Source organism: Glycine max, chromosome 20, assembly GCF_000004515.6.
Source record: "Glycine max cultivar Williams 82 chromosome 20, Glycine_max_v4.0, whole genome shotgun sequence".
NCBI classification, from domain to species: Eukaryota; Viridiplantae; Streptophyta; class Magnoliopsida; order Fabales; family Fabaceae; genus Glycine; species Glycine max.
Genome location: NC_038256.2, coordinates 22,916,616 through 22,933,757, shown reverse-complemented (window position 1 = coordinate 22,933,757; position 17,142 = coordinate 22,916,616). Strand labels below are relative to the sequence as shown.

At 31.8% G+C, this 17,142-nt stretch overlaps 1 protein-coding gene across 1 annotated transcript; it reads right to left on the bottom strand.

Moving 5' to 3' along the window:
- Positions 1-5,708: 5,708 nt before the first annotated feature.
- On the bottom strand, positions 5,709-12,839 carry LOC100786670 (membrane-associated progesterone-binding protein 4). Its single transcript, XM_003555629.5, has 8 exons — positions 12,631-12,839; positions 12,379-12,455; positions 12,202-12,273; positions 12,022-12,059; positions 11,029-11,072; positions 10,747-10,793; positions 7,906-8,080; positions 5,709-6,055 (listed from the first exon to the last, which is right to left on the bottom strand). Exons 1-8 carry the CDS (start codon positions 12,733-12,735, stop codon positions 5,888-5,890), a joined length of 726 nt encoding a protein of 241 aa, XP_003555677.1. The 5' UTR covers positions 12,736-12,839; the 3' UTR covers positions 5,709-5,887.
- Between the last annotated feature and the right edge of the window lie 4,303 nt (positions 12,840-17,142).

Here is a 17,142-nt window from a genome sequence, read left to right as displayed (position 1 = left end):
TGAAGATCCCAACCCTCAAAATGCATCAAAATATTAAAAAGAATCTAGCATCAGAGTAGATCACTACCCGACTAAAAGTACTAAACTGCGCCTTAAGGTATAGACACGAGAAGGTAATCAATCTTCCTCCTCAGATGATGGCTCTAAGTCTCGTAAAAGCTCATGATACTCTTCCTCCTCCTCGAGCGTCATATCGGTGTGATCTCCCCGATCTTCAGTGACCTACATGGGACATACTAGTTCGAATCTCCAACTCAGGACACTACCTCTCACATTAAACCTCACTGGGGTCACTATGAACTCTTAAGCATCGTGAGGCACTTCCATGGCCAAATAAAAATTGATCTCTTCAAACCACTCCAGTTGTTAGCAAGACATAAATCCCCAAGGAATGTAGTAGTTCTGAAAGTGATCGATCGTGTTTGGTGTGACATCTGGTCTATCTACTAACACCATGTGCACTAGAGTGTGACACATGTAAAGTGATATGCATGTACCTTGACACGGCCACACTCTTTCTGTCTGCCTACTACGCTAAGCTTGTAGAGGGCGCGACTCCTTTTACATCTCCTGAACCTAAAAGTTGTTGGTTGTATGGGTGAGCCCTCCACTCCTCAAACGCCATGAACAACAAAATAACAATAAAAAAAAACCATAGTATACAATCTACGTAACCATTACGTGTGGTTGTTTAAGCAAACAATACTCTCGCATCCTAAGCGCATAACTATTCCACTTGTTTCACAATAGGGTCCAACCACTACCACCAAACCTCCCAGGTCATGATGGTTTTACACTTTTATATGGATGAAAATTGAGAGTGATCACCACATACAGATACAATGTACATCAATCCTCAGCCCCCAACTCAAAAAGCATAGTCTCAGAACCAGTGAGGAATAGCAAAGTGAAGCCTGTGAGCTCCCCGCGCCAAATGAGTGCACCAAATGTCGAGTAGTCACCATTCACTAATGTTGGATCAAGTGGCCTCGGAATAATTAAGAAAGGGGGGGTTGAATTAATTATTAATGTACCTTAACTAATTAAAAAATTATCCTTTTTAATGTTACTAGATTCAATTAGGCTTTTACTACAAAGTTAAGAAAGTAAAGGATAGTAATTGAAACTTAACCAAAAGTAAAAGCGATAATTAAAAGTGCACAATGGAAATTAAAGAGTGTAGGAAAGAAAAAGACAAACACAAGAGTTTTATACTGGTTCGGCAACAACCCGTGCCTACATCCAGTCTCTAAGCAACATGCGCTCCTTGAGATTTCTTTTCAACCTTGTAAAAACCTTTACAAGCAAAGATCCACAAGGGATGTACCCTCCCTTGTTCTCTTTGAACAACCAAGTGGATGTACCCTCCACTTGAACTGATCCACAAGAGATGTACCCTCTCTTGTTCTCAGTTACAACAACCCAAGTAGATGTACCCTCTACTTGTACCACAAAGGATGTACCCTCCAATGTGTTAAGACAAAGTTCTCAAGCGATTAGTCCTTTGAAACTTTGTGAAGGGGAAACAAGATACCTCAGGTGGTTAGTCCTTTGAAATCTTTTGTTTAAGGGAAAGGGAAGAATCAAAAGAATTCTCAGACTGTGTCGTTTTGAATTCTTTGAAAAGGGAGAAGGGAGACACAAAAGAATTCAGGCGTTTATTCCTTTGTTCTTTTGGAAAAGGGAGAAGAGAAACACAAAAAGAATTCAAGTGGTTAGTCCTTGTCGAATTCTTTTTGGCAAAGGGAGAAGAGAATGAAAAAGATGAATAGCACACTTTTGTTTTTTGTGAAAGAACAAGGTTTGAAAACTAGAAAACTTAGAAATCTTTTTGGCAAAGGAAGAAGAATAAGAAGAATTTCAAAGAGATGTTCAAAAGTTATGAAAAAGTTATATCAAGCACATAAAATGCAAGTCAAGGTCTTGTTTTTATATACTCTTCATGTCTGGTCAAGAAAACTATTGGAATAGTTATAACCTTGAGAAAATCTTGAGAAAACCATTGGAAGAGTTACATCTCTTGATTTTTATTCAAAACTTGTCATTGGTAATCAATTACCAAAACCATGTAATCGATTACACAAAGCATTTTATGAAAAGATGTGACTTTTCACAATTGAATTTGAATTTCAACATTCAAATACACTGGTAATCGATTACCAATATATTATAATCGATTACGCCATTTAAAAAATAATTGGAACGTTGCAAATTCAGTTAAAAGCTTTTGAAATCAAACTTTGCCACTGGTAATCGATTACAGGAAACTGGTAATCGATTACCAGAGAGTAAAAACTCTGGTAACTTAGAAAATTTTGAGAAAAACTCTTTAGAAAAACAAAATTGTACTATGTTTGTTTTTTGAAAAATCTTTTCAATACTTCCCTTGTGAAGTATTCTTGATTTCTTCTCTTGAATCTTGAATTCATCTTCTCTTGAATCTTGAAATCAAACTTCTCTTGAATCTTGAATCTTCTTGATTTCTTTTCATGAAACTTGAAATTAATCTTAATCTTGAACTTGTTGACTTCTTGAACTTTTTGTCATCATCAAAACTACTTGAATCAACTTGATTCATCATCATGAAGCTTGCTTCTACAACTAATTTCGTTAGGTCTCGTGAACCTCTCTACCCACTACACCTCAGTGTATCTTTGTCCATCATCCACTTTCTTAATGTAACCTCACCATTCACAAATTGTATAGAACCTTTGGTTCCTTACTATTCCTTTGGTCATCTCGCTCTTGCTGCCACATCGTGTGCATAATCCTCATGCAATGTATGACAAACATATTAAAACATTCACACAAAAAGAAATAGGCGAGGATCAAGCATACGTACTATTCTCAGGAAACCCATCTCAATCTCTCAAGTCACAAAAACAACACATAACACATAAATTTACGGACAACATAACAGCTCAAAAAATACAACCAACCAACATTTATAACAAACAATTTGTTGAGGGTCGAACACCCCCGAACCCCACCCAGAGTGCATACAGAATAAGATAATCAATATATATATATATATCAAAATATAAATTTCACACATCACAGATATAATTTGTTGAAGTTCACACTCTCATAGTCTTACTTATATGCAGTGGCTATCCTAGGGTTCTATACCAGAATAAAATTCACACGCCATGGATAAACAATGTTGGAGTTCACACTCTTACAGTCTTATTCATATTCAGAATAAAAGCCCAGCATGCTCAATCATGTCATTCAAAAATGCAAAACACAAAGCGCTCAATTCTAATGATTTCATCCATCTAAATCTATTGTCCTGTAATTTTGCTAGAAATTAATTTTTAACACTCCTTACTACTTCCCTAAGGTTTTTCCATGTTCTAAATTCATTTTGGAGCTTAAAATCACTTAATTAAATAATCTAATACTCAAAATTCTCCTACTGTCCAGGTTCCCCAAATTTCGTTCCTAAACTTTATTTGGATTTTCTAGGTGCTCCAAAAATCGGTTTTTCCTAAAACCTTATGTCTTACCCTACATTTTGATTCCTAAAAACTCATTTTTGAGGTTTAAAATTCAAGAAAAACATTTCATACGCCAACACTAACTAGTTCAATTTCGTGCTAAAATTTTGACTTCATAAAAATCTCCTTAACTTGTTTTGCTCAAAACTTTCTCTAGAAAATCCTGTTTTAGACGTACCATAAGTCGAACCCTAGGTTTTAATACCAAAAGGCTCATTTTTGAAATCAAAATCTCAATAAAAGCATCCTAGCACACATATCCATAACACAAATTTTTTAAGACAACAACATATTCAAGGAAGTTTAACAAGTAGAATGGGACTCAAGAGTTGGAGAGACCCTCCCTATCTTGATAATTGTCATTTTAGCTTTTCAATGTTGTATTAATTGCACTTTTCCATTTGTACCCCTAATAACTACCATTGTGCTCTATCATTTCCAACAAAGAAGATTAATAGTAACAAGGTTAATTTAATAAAAGTGTTGCTCTCTCTTATCTATTTGTTAGTTTGTGTAGAAAAACCTAGAACGAAATTTATAATGAGGCGGATGAAGTAATTTGTATCATAATTAAGTCAATTATTATTAATAGGGAAGTTTTTTTAACAATAACTTGTATATAAATATAAGTACACAATGAAAATAAGATTTTGTTGTCTTTTTCGACTGAAATACACATCAAAAACTTGTTTCTTTTGTGTATAAATTCATAATATACAAGGAAAACTTATTTTTATTGTATATTTTGAACTCACATTGACATTGATACAATGGAAATAAGTTTACGTTAAGAGTATATTTGTCAAAAAAACAAAAAGATTGAGAGGTTTAAATAGTTGATTGGGGTACCAATCGCAGCCCCTTGTAAAATATTACAACTAACTCTCAATAATTTTCAACCAACCACAAAAATAAAAGTTTCTAATTATCTATTTCTTGCTCAAAAAAATTTAACTATTAATTTTTTAGGAATTATTCAACAACACAACTCTTTTTAGGAGTAGAAGCATCCATAAAAACTGAGTTTACAACTTTTATCTTTATCTTTCACTAAATTATATTAACACCCCTTAAAGTTTTTTCCCCAAATTACACACAGTATCTTTCCTTATTTAATGTTCACAACAAACTCCCTTACAGGAGTGTCAATGTAATATATAAAAGATATCAATGTAGTGTTTTCAAATATTAAAAGGTTAGTGTAATATATAAGAAGACATCAATAAAATATCATTAAAGTGGTTAGTGCAAGAATAAAAAAAAGTAATGTTATATGTAGTTAAAAAAAATTTTAAGTGTGAGTGTAATTTGCTCTTATCCTTTTAGTGTTCGAGTTATTTACGGGGATATACCAGTATACTAGAAACATTTTTGGAGTTGAGGTTAAGATTTAGGTCTTGTTTAAATAAGTTTTTCTGTAAATAATTATGAGAGAAAAAAGTAAAAAAAAAAAAAACAAAATAAACTTCTCTTATAATGCAATTTAGCATTTTTTTTTTCATTTTTATCTCTACAATTTTTTTTCGTTTTAGTTCTTATAATATAATTGTTTTATTTTTTTGTTCTTAAAGTATTTTAGATAATACTTTGAACAATAAAAAAATACTTTAAACAATGAAAAGAAATACTATCTAAAGTACTTTAATGATGAAAAACACAATAAACACATTTAATTTATATGTATTTATAAGGACCAAAAATATATTTAAACTTATAAATTAAAATTAATTTCTATGTGCATTACATACCATTATAAAATAATATCACTAAAATCATATATTTAGGTCATCTAAAGTGCTTTAATGATGAAAAACAAAATAAACACATTTAATGTGTATGTATTTATAAAGACTAAAAATATATTTAAACCTATAAATTAAAATTAATTTGTATGTGCATTACATACCATTATAAAGTAATATCACTAAAATCATATATTTAGGTCATCTTTATTATATTTTAATCATGAGAAAAGATTTGTAAATCAGTTCAATTTTTTTTAATTTGCAATAAAATAAAAACATGAGAAGATTTCTATATTAATTCAAATCGAATCAAAATAATTATCTTATTTTATTGATTCCAAACATAAGAGTTTAATTATATCTATTTATTTCTCAGTAATATCCTGTTTTAAAAAAATACATTAAATATTAATATAGGCGCACATACTTGACCTTTCCATTCTGTTACAAAGTGCGGGGCATATAGCACAATTTTAAATTTAATTGTTAAAGAGTGATTATTCCGGAATAAAAATAGCATAAAGCAACCCTCAAACTAAAAGCAACAATGTACAAAAATAATTACCAGCTTCGCTAAATTAAGGTTTTAATATACATACAGATAGCTCAAAAACTATTCTTCAGTTGGTGTTTAATTCCTGATTAAACTTTGCACCTGGTAGCATGGTAATCACACCCTTCATATACCTCTAAGCCAGGTTGGTCCAACTGAGAATCTTCAAAGCATGCACAACGCTTACTCATCTTTCCTGTCAAAGCAATCTCTAGTGGCCTCTGAACCAATCTAGGGTAACCAACATCACACCATACCTGACCAAAAGAGCCAAATCTATGTCAAAATAACTTGTAAACAATCTGCATCAATGTGGCTATAATGAAGTGTCAATTAGAAAACATGCTTTCAGACAATTTCAGTTGCAACAAATTTGTCTTTGCCCCACAGTGGGAAAGCCAGTTTGGATAAACTTATCACTAAGCATTTATAGAAAAAGAAAAATGAATTAAACTTCTCTTTATAAACTTAAAATTAGCTCATGCACTAATTAAAATCAACTTTTAGAGAAACTTCATGAGAGAGCTTCTATAAATACACTTATGCATAAGCTAATTTTAACTTAGGGAAGAAACTTTATTCATTTTGCTTTACTATTTTCTTTATTGAGAATTTATCTAAACAGGACCTTAAAGTTATTAGAACATAAAAATAAAGGAGTTGTGAAGTCTGCACATTGTGACAATTTATTGACTCCACGAGGAGGTAATTTACAAAGAATGTAGAATGAATATTAACATATTTATCATGAGAAAAAAAAGAAAGTTAAACAAAGTTAAGAGAAAGGTAGAAAGGTCAAAAGTATGATAGAAAAGATAAAAGTCAGACATATTTATAAGATTATTTTAACAACAAAACATGACCATGAAAATATTGAACCATTCGGTACAAGTTTTAGAAGATAAAAGCTTAATACTAACTACTCAAAGTATATCAAATTAAGCAAGGATTTAGGTTCCTAGTTATCTAATGGCATTTCATTGTAGCTTGAACAGATTAATAGTTGCACTTCCTTGGGATCATCCAGAGAGTAAATAGATTTAGCAAGGGTAGAGTCCAGTGCTCCACACCAGGAATAATTTTCCAGTACCTGCTGAAGTGATCACATTGGACTCTGCCCTTGTTGAATCTATTAACACTCTGCATGATCCTGAGCAATCACAAATCTTAATCTTGATGTACTTTGAGTAATGAGTATTATGCCTTTATCTTTTAAGACCTGTAACTAACTGTTTGATATTATCATGGTCATGTTTTGTTGTTACATAATGTTAGAAATATCCATGAACTTTATCCTTTCTTTCATACCTTTGGCCTTTGCATCATTTTCTTAACTTTGTTTTACTTTCTTTGTATCATTTGCCAATGTTCCTTCTACTTGTTTTTGTATATTACCTTGCCAAATTGTCACAGCATACCAGGAGGGCATGGAGACTCCATTTATTTTTATGTTTCAATACACTTTAAGTCACATCCTGACACAATGAACTACGGCACATTGCAACACCAGTCAACACCAGTCAATACACTTTTTCTATCATACAAACCTGTTATTTACTTATTTAACGTCATGCAATTACATTAGCAATCAAGTTTATCTATCATACGAATCCTTCTTGTAATTGCTGTTTCCATAGAAAAATGGGTGCGACAGGACATCTTTTGCAAGTCACATGCAGCAAATAAGGACACATTTCTCTAAACTTAAACGTACAATAAATTTCATCAAACTAAATTTTGGCCAAGTGCTTCCTTAGTCTTATTCTTACCAATTTAGCATGTGATATAAAACATTTTTGATTAATCGCACACCAAATTTATTCTAATACAATCAAACTAACTTCTGAGTAAATTTTCATCCTATTCCATGTAGTTTACTGTCATATTTCATTTCCACTTCAAGTTTCTAATTCAAGTACTTTGGACGCAAAAATGAGCAACGTTAAAGTAACCGGATAACCTTATCAAACAATTGAGAAAATAATAAGACAACGGAGATTCCCCACCAATCACTTGATATATCATGTTTGTAATCGATATTGGGAGAAATAAAATCAGTTAATAAAATAAAGATAAACTGGTTACAAACAATGACCACAGTGCATACCTCACCACCCTCATCTTGACTCCATCTTGAATTGCATGAAGGTAGTTTAGCCTCCTCAATCTTCTGCTTTTCTAGAAGCTGTGCACCTCTGGCAGCCTTCACTTCAACCCCTTTCAAATATTTAGTAGGATTCCCTTGGCTATCATAGTATCGGCCAACTAGCTTGCCAACATACCTATAGCAAAAAGGATAAGAAATCTGATAAGCATTAAAATAACATGCTGTATAATACAAATAGGAGAGGTGCATATTAGGAAGGAGATTATAGTTTATGTTTCCAGTTCTGTGTCATGTTTCTGATCTAAGTTCCTATCAGAGAATCACAGTAAATAAAAAAAAGCAGTGAAGCCACCAAATCACCATGCACAAGTGAAATCGAAATGCCATTGAAATAGCCATAAGAGAACAAAGGAGAGAAGTCGCATACACACAATCATATTCATATCCCAGAAAAAAGTTGATGGGCAGAGAGATTCCCTGAAATATGCCAGCAATTTAATTAGCTGCGTTTAGAGAGAGAAAATGGCGACATGTGATAAACAACATAGTGGACTGTGAAGAATACAGAGTAGGTATAGTGGGTGAACCCAAGATCTTATCACAAACCATGGAACAATATGCAGGCAGCCCATACAGAACCAATAACATGTAAAAGATTCATATTGTTGAAGCTCCTTGGCAAGGGTGTCAGCAACAAGCAAAAGTTCGTCCAAGTCATGAACTTTGCCCAAAATAGTTTGCTATTGAACCATCAAGTTGTCAAGGGGCAATGCCACGCATTGAGTATCATTGTTGTAGAGATCTAGGGCTTGCTCCCAGATAGACCCACAAGTGTCATGAGCACAAAAATTCTGCTTTAGGGAAAAGGATGAATAGTGGATTTGATAACACTATTAAGTTGAGCACCAGATTCTGCGTTTGTGGTGAGGAGGTCCACATAGTCTTGTCCCTTTAACCAAAGTTTGATGTTGAAGCCCAAGTATAGTTAGAGCCATCAACTTTGTTAGTAGATACAGAAGCACTAACATAGTGAATACACCAGGCTCAGCCTTTGGGGAATGGGGTGCCTTAGGTGGTGGCGGTGGCCACGGGTCACTAGCAAATGTGGCATGGAATGCATTACCATAATTATATATGATAGATACGGCTCATAATATCCCCATTTACAAAAGTATCATATTTACATAATTTCTAACAAGCTCTAACTAAAGGAAGAAAGAATTGAATAAAGTGCTAGCAATGCTTTTATGCATAATCATAAGAAATTGTTCTAATGTAGAAGGACACAGGGCACAGCTAGCATTCACTAGAAGAACCAAACAAATAGTTCTGGGTGAAAATAGCAGCTACCTTAGTGCATAGTGTTCACAGAACACACAAATCAGCACAAAGGATAGTGCAAGGTCTATGACCTTGTATGTAGCAAGTCATCTGATATGTAATCCCATTGCATACTGTAATCAAGACAAAGTGTTTGGCTTTAGAGGAAACTTTGGACAGAAAAAAGAATTTTTCAAGGAGGAATTGTTGATAATTTAATAGAACTGGATTAGAGTTGAACACAAAGAAAAATAGTGTGTATTATTGAAGTGAACCCTCACCCTAAGTCTTGTATCAGTGGGCAGTGGGGTGCTCAGACAGGGACAAGAAAAAAAATACAACTCTATGCTCTGGTATTTGAGAGACCTGGAGATCTCCAACAACTAATTCCAAATTCCCAATAATCCCCCTATATACAACCCCCCACGGCCCCACCCCCCACTCACCCCTCTCTCCTAGATAACTGTAACAACTGTAACAATTGGTGTTATTTATTCCCGTACTGCCGTGTTTTACTATCATAATTTTGGTTGACATAGAACTTAGAAGAATGATTTGTGACAAAAATTCTAAGAGTTAAAATTTTAGACTGTACTATCTTGATTGGAAGAGAACTGAGCAGAATCAAGTAGAAACAGAAGGGACTCTAGTTTACTAGATTCTCCATCATCAAATTTTCCAAAATGAAAATTTCAATTTCTAGGGACTATAACTGACTATGCACATGCATACTCTTACTCTTCCTAGGTATAACAGACTTTCTCCATAACTTAAAACTGCCACTCATAAGAATTCAAACATAAAATGCAAAATCCTAATCTAGGTCATATTATAACTTGTAAGATAGTATTATATATAGTATTTCTTTCTTATTTCTGAGGTAGGTTCCTCACATTATAAAATAATTATTTTGCTTTATCCCTGTTAATCCTCAATCATCTTTATGCGAAATCTAAGGAAGCCCACTTTATAATGAGTTTATTCTGTAATATCACTAATTTGAGGACTAAAATAATTAGGTTATTTGCTCACTCATTGAGCTCTGCTTAATGATATGAGAATTGAGCTCCAACAATATGCACCAATATATATAGCACAGACAACACATTGGCTTCTTTAGTTCCACAAACTACCATGCCCAATCATCAAAAACTGGTCCAAGGACCTACAACACACCCAACACTCTGTAGATGCTGAACAAGGAATTCAATAAAGTAATAGCAATAGAACAGCGCAAAAATATATTCAGAACATACATTGGATAGTGGTTCTTATCCTATCCTTCTTAATAAAGCAATTAAAACCTACACAGCATGAAAAGTTGTTAATATTCCCTAAGTCTAACAAGTCTTGTAGGGTCTAAAGTTTAGGACCTAAAGAAGCCAATCAATTTCCAAGGAAAAGCATCAATTCAACAAAATATAGGCACACAATGGATGCATTCCAAAACATTCATGACTTTAATCAGCTAGTAAAAAGTTAGTTAAAGCAAAATAACATATTTCAGAAAATATGACTCACTTATAAGATTTATGGTAGAAATCCCTCCATTCAACAATACTCTTCACCTGCATGCGCCATTTAATTTGGGGTTCAGATTTAGGCTTGAAAACAAAATGTTACATCTATATCTATATCTATATTTTGCACAAACAGGCATGACTATTTCACCAAAAAAAAAAGTGGAAGCTATAAATTCAAGGAGGAGACAAGAAGAGGAAATCAATTTGTATGATTAGGCTTCGAAGGAAATCATGAATAAAACAAATTAATAAGAACTAAACAAATCTCCTTAATTACAACCTCAGTGCTTGATAGACCGCGCAATGAGTCAGTCAGACCATCTCCTGCAAGAGAAAAATGAAATATAAAGAGTTAAAAGACATGCTAGAATGATTAAAGATTTTTTTTTCTTTCTAAAAACAGCAATAAAGAAAAATATTTGGTACTACTGTGATATAAGACTCTTAATGCAATACCATTTGTTCAACACAAGGTCTATCCAGGCCTTTCAATTTTAAATTTTAAAAGGAATTACAATGCCATTTGTTTCTGCTAACCCTTTCTCTTCTATTTTCTCCCTCTCAAATTTTAAAGCATTCCATCTACTTATTTATCTAAAGATCTTCTTGTTAATCAATAAAAATTCACTTTACTATCAAAAACAAAAGTAGTTGACCATTTTTATGGTGAATAGAAGTAGATGACCTCTACGGTTGGCAAAATATAAATACAAGATATGATACAAACATAACCAAAGGATGATCATTTGGCAAGTTTTCTGGAATGATGAAGAGGAGGAAGTCCACAATCAAATAAAAAATTGAGAACTCTGATTAAAATTCAAGAATGGCCATATTCTACAAACAAATGTATTCGTCCATTTAGTTATCTAGTATTTGTTTATTCTAATATCAAACCATTTCAACTGCAATTTAAAGCATTGAGAAGATGAGACATATGTAATCAATTTTGAGTACCACATCAAATAAATTTGAAACGTATAAAATTGCAAAATCATGAAACACATATCTGAGCAGGCTTTCCAAAATCAGAACCAAATGAAACAAAGTGAATATTAGAAATTACTCAAAATAAGTAATTTTGGAACAATATTTAAGTGAAATCAACACTTTCGCGGCCCCACATATAGAACACTACATATTCTCTCATCTCTCGATAGTTGATAGTGAAAATGCAGTTCTCATCGATTGTGGTTAACTGTCCCCAATTCTGAATTAATATTCACTCGCATTAAGAAACATCAACCTTAACCAACCCACACAACTCATTTACCTGTGAAATTTCCAGAGACAAATGCACGAGAAGCATCCCTGAATTCATGCACAAAAAGAGAAAAAACAAATTGCAGTTAGTGAGAGTTGAAATGTAAACATTTAACATGATTCCATGGCACACACACAAAAAAAAAAAAAAAAAAAAAAAATTGGATGAGAAAAGGATTTAAGAACATACCTTCCAGCAAAATGATTGTATCCCCCTCTAGAACCATAATGAGATTTTCCCTTGGTTACATCAAACACGGATCTATCAAAAACAATAAAAAAGCATTCGTATATTAGACTTAACAATTTAAAGCAGCATCATAATTGCAACTATGCACCATCATTCAATGAATTGAGAGAGGTATACCCAAGAATTCCTAGAAGGATTGGCAACCCTTCATCAGTTCCATTGAACAATGATAGCTCTTCAGCACTGAACAATCTCTGCAAAACAAAACGCAGAGTCAAAATCGTTGACTTCATCATTCATACATGACTTAGTAACTAATATTTCCATTGATTAAAAATAAAAATGGGATCTTTTATGACCCAATTGAACAAGCCCGACAAAAAATTTAAAAACCCAGAATTTAATTTTTTGTGGGTTCGGAGCAGTGACCTCAGCAGTTTCGAATTTGATGTAAAATCTGAGAAGGAGAGCGATGAGAAGGACCAAAAGAGTGATCCCCGAAAGAGGAGAGGTTGCTAATGTTTTCAACGACATCGCTGTGTTAATGTTATTCAGTTCAGTCTCAGAGACAGAAACATAGTCGTAACTCGAAAACACTAAACATGACAAGAGAGAGTTGAAAGCATTTTATTTTGTGTTTCGTTACCTTATACTTGGATCGTTGGTAAAGAATAGAATCAAGTAGATCCAAAACATAATCTTTCATTTCATTAGTTTTAATTTATAAGCTCAATTAACTAATTCATTAAGATAAAAAAAATAGTTAATTTAATTGATAATAATAATTCTATTTTACATTTATATACTTTTTTAAAAATACTATTAATATTAAATTGTTAATGTTCTCTTTCTTCTAATACATATTAATATAATTTCTTTCATATTTGATTGGAAATATGTTAGTCTAAAAATAATCAATGTATAAGTTAAGATCAATTCAATCTTATATAAAAAAAATTAATAATTTAAAAAATTTGAATTTGATAAATATGAACGGAAGTAATACTACATTGGAATTAAATAAATTAAAAATATTATTTTATTATTTGGTTGTTTTATAGTAGAATGAAATATAAATTTCATCGTGAGTTAATAGTTTAACTTAATATTTCGTACTAATAACATAATTAATAAAAAAAAAATTTCATTTAATGTAATCAGAATTTGATCGGTTATTAACTTGATTAAACTACAAAGTTAATAATTAAGTTAAATTAATTTTCTGGTCTTTAAACTATTTAATCATTTATAATTAAATTTTTAATCTTTTTTTCCATTTGGTCCTTGAGTGAATATTTATTCTTTTAACTAGGACCTAATTAAAAAAAATACAAGTTCTTTAAGAGAGTAAAATATTTTTTTTATTTTTTAGTTAATTCCAATATGCGTGATATTAATAAAAATTACATATTAATATTTTTAAAATATTATCAAATTTTTTTTTGGACGAAAAATATTTCCAACATATACACATAAATAAAATAAACTTGAACATAATGGTATCTTTAGTTCTTTTATACTTTATTTTTAAAAATTCATAATTTTATTCTAAAAATAAATTTCATAAATATAATAAATAAATGCATTAAAATTCATTATTCTTCCCAAATATCTAATAATAAATATGCATTTAAAAATCATTTTCTTCTTGTGTAGATAGATACCTAATGTTTCACTCTTACACACAACCAATCAAATTAACAAGTAGTAAAATATAAAGAAAAAATATTATTCTTCTATTAGCTTTAATTTTGATTCCTTCTAATAACAAAATGATATAATTAGTTTTCTTTGATAAAGATTTGATTTTATATAGATATCTTAAATAATAAAAAAAATTCGATTTCTCTTATTAACGTGTAGTTATATAAATAACACAAAATACCTAACAAACTAACTAAACCAGAAATTTTGTTGATATATTTTCTACGTTTTTTTAATATATTTTTAAAATATATTTCGAAATTATATTATATATAAAATATCAATAAAAAATATTTTTATTAATAAAATTATTAAAATCATTCAATAAGAAATTATTTGTATGTAGAATTGATAGCGTGGCCAAATACTAATTCTATAATATATTTTAAATAATATATTTAATATATTTTGTATACATTTTTTAATTTATATTATATAAAATATATTAAATAGATTGGCATTTATATGTATTTTAATAATTATTAATAACTAAAAAATAATAAATATATTTAATATAATATTAATTATTGAATATATTTATGTATTTTAAAATGAATATATAAATATATTTGGAAATATGTAAACACTAATCTATTTTATATATTTATATTACGTAATTCACAAAATACATTAAAAAATACAAAGAAAATATATTTATAAAAAATTTGGTTTACTTTTGTTGGTTACATATTTTTAATTTATTAACATAAATAAAGATAATAAGAGAAATTACATTTTTTATATTTAATTTATTTTTATAAAATTAAATTTTTATCAAAGGAAATCAATTATATCATTTTCTCATAGAAGAAGGAATCAGGGCATACAGGTAAGAAGACTGTTGATGAAGAGGCCAAAGCGGATGTGGCTGGAAAAAATTCCAAGATGCCTTTAGAAGGGGACGGTCAATCCTCTTTTTTCTTCACGAACTTTCCTGAAGATTATAAAGCAAAAGATATGTGGAATGTGTCCAGGAGATATGGGAAAATCTCCGAATTGTTCATTCCTGGTAAAAGAGATAAAAGGGGTGAACAATTTGGTTTTGTACGTTTTGAAAATGTGTTGGACGCCAGAATGTTAGCACTGAAAATGGATAAGACTTTTAAAGGTGATAGCAAGCTTATGGTTAATCTGCCAAAGTTTTCCAGAGAGGAGTGGCCAAAAGTAAGATTTGCAGAGGGTCAGAGAATGGTTTATAACAACAAAAAAGCAGAAGGCTTTGGTAACGGAGTAAATCAAGTGTAGAAGGAAAATTCATACGCAAGTGTTGCGAGAAAGCAGGGTCAATTTGAACAGAATAAAAACAGGTGAGCCTATAAATATAAGGGAGATGTGAATAGGAAAAAGTCTGTTCATATGGCTTTCTCTCCTAAGCAAAAAGTTCTAAAGAGTTAGAAAGGGCCTATGTGGGTAGAGTAACCACTAACCAAACAGAGGGATTCATATTTTACTGGGAAGAAGATGCAATTGGAAGGCATTATGATCTCTTTGTCCCATATGATTGAAGATCTCTAAATTTTTTAATGATAAATTTCATTTTGGGATCTTAGATAATTTTTTATGGGTTTCACATGGATCTCATTTTTAAATATTTTATTTAATTATTTATTAAATTAAATATACTTAATTAAGTAATTAAATTTAATGAAACATGAAAGAAAAAATTTATAAATATTAAGAAATATGAAAATGAACATAAATTTAATTTTTATTTATGAATAAATGTTAAACAAATGAAAAATACATAAATTAGATAACAAAAAAATACAACACATTAATGCCAAAGAAACATCAAATTTTATTATTGTTGTGGTTAAATTGTTACTATTTGAATCAATTTATAGTGTATAAATTTTTCAACCGTTATTGTGCATTTTTTTCCGACACTCCATGCTTATTCCTTCGTCCAATTTTTCGGTGGTCACTGTGTACACAGTAATGGTCGTTGTGTACACAGTGCTTCCTTCCTTTCACGGTGTCTTTCTCCTCCCTCAACGTTCACACTTCCTTTTTCTTTCTTTTCCCCAACATTCGCACTTCCTTCTTTTACTTTTTCTTTCTTTTTCCTGTTTCTCTTTTTTATTTCTCCTCCCTCTCTCCTGATCTTTCTTCTTCCATTTTTTTTTCTTTTCTTCCCTGTCACTCCTCCTCCCCTCCACCTTCTTTTTCCTTCTCCTTCCTCCCTCCCCCTCCCATCCACTTTACACTGTCTCCCCCTCCCGCTCCCCTTATGCTCTCACGGCCTCCCCCTCCTGCTCCCTTTCATGCCCCCCCTCCACACAGTGATGGCCTCCCCTCCCCTCCACGGCCTTGCGGCCCTTCTCCTCTATCCTCCTTCCCCCTCCACAACCGTCTACGGTCACCTCCAAGTAAGTTCATTTTTTTTATTCTTCCTCTTCTCTTGTTTTTTTCTTCAACGACCTTATCTCCTTCCCACTAATTTCTGGTTTTTTATTTTCAATTTTTTTTCTAGGTATGTCAGAGATTTTCAGGGTTCTTGTAGAAGAACCTATTCTCCACCCTGGAAATCTCTGGTCTCCCTTTATTGAAAGATCCACACAAGGCCCGATCTTGAGCTTAAGATCCTTACTCAAGATCTGACACTAAAGTTGCTCTTAGGATCCTTTCTTATGCTGTTAGAGACTAAAGAGCCAAAGAAGGTATATATATATATATATATATATATATATATATATAGGGATATTGGTTGGGTTGAGGAAATGGACACCACATATGATAGACAATGGGAGCCTTGTGTGGCATAAGTTCATTGGAATCCCATTGCATGCATGGTCTGAGGAATTTTTCACACAGATTGGTTCATTCTACGGTGAGTTCCTTCATTCTAATGAGGAGACTAAAATCAAAGTTAGAATGGATATAGCAACATTTGTTATATGGAATGGACGCTTTACTATTCCAAGGAAAGTCTTATAGAGGAATACGAAATTAGAATTATAAAGGAATCCCTTGAAGATTGTTCGAATTGTTTACTATGCAAAGGAAAGTCAACTGCCATGGTTTCTAATTCTGATGCTTCAAAAGACAACCTACATTTGGATGGGTTTGAGAAAGATGATCTAGGGGCTGTTTGGGGAGGAAGAACCCCGTCATTTGAATATTCAAATTTCCTTGCCAATGGGAAAAGGGGATGAGAATGTGGAGGGAGGTGTTCAGGGGCCATCTTTGTCTAACACATGTCTACATATAGAAGGGTGAACACCTAGCTTGCCCAAA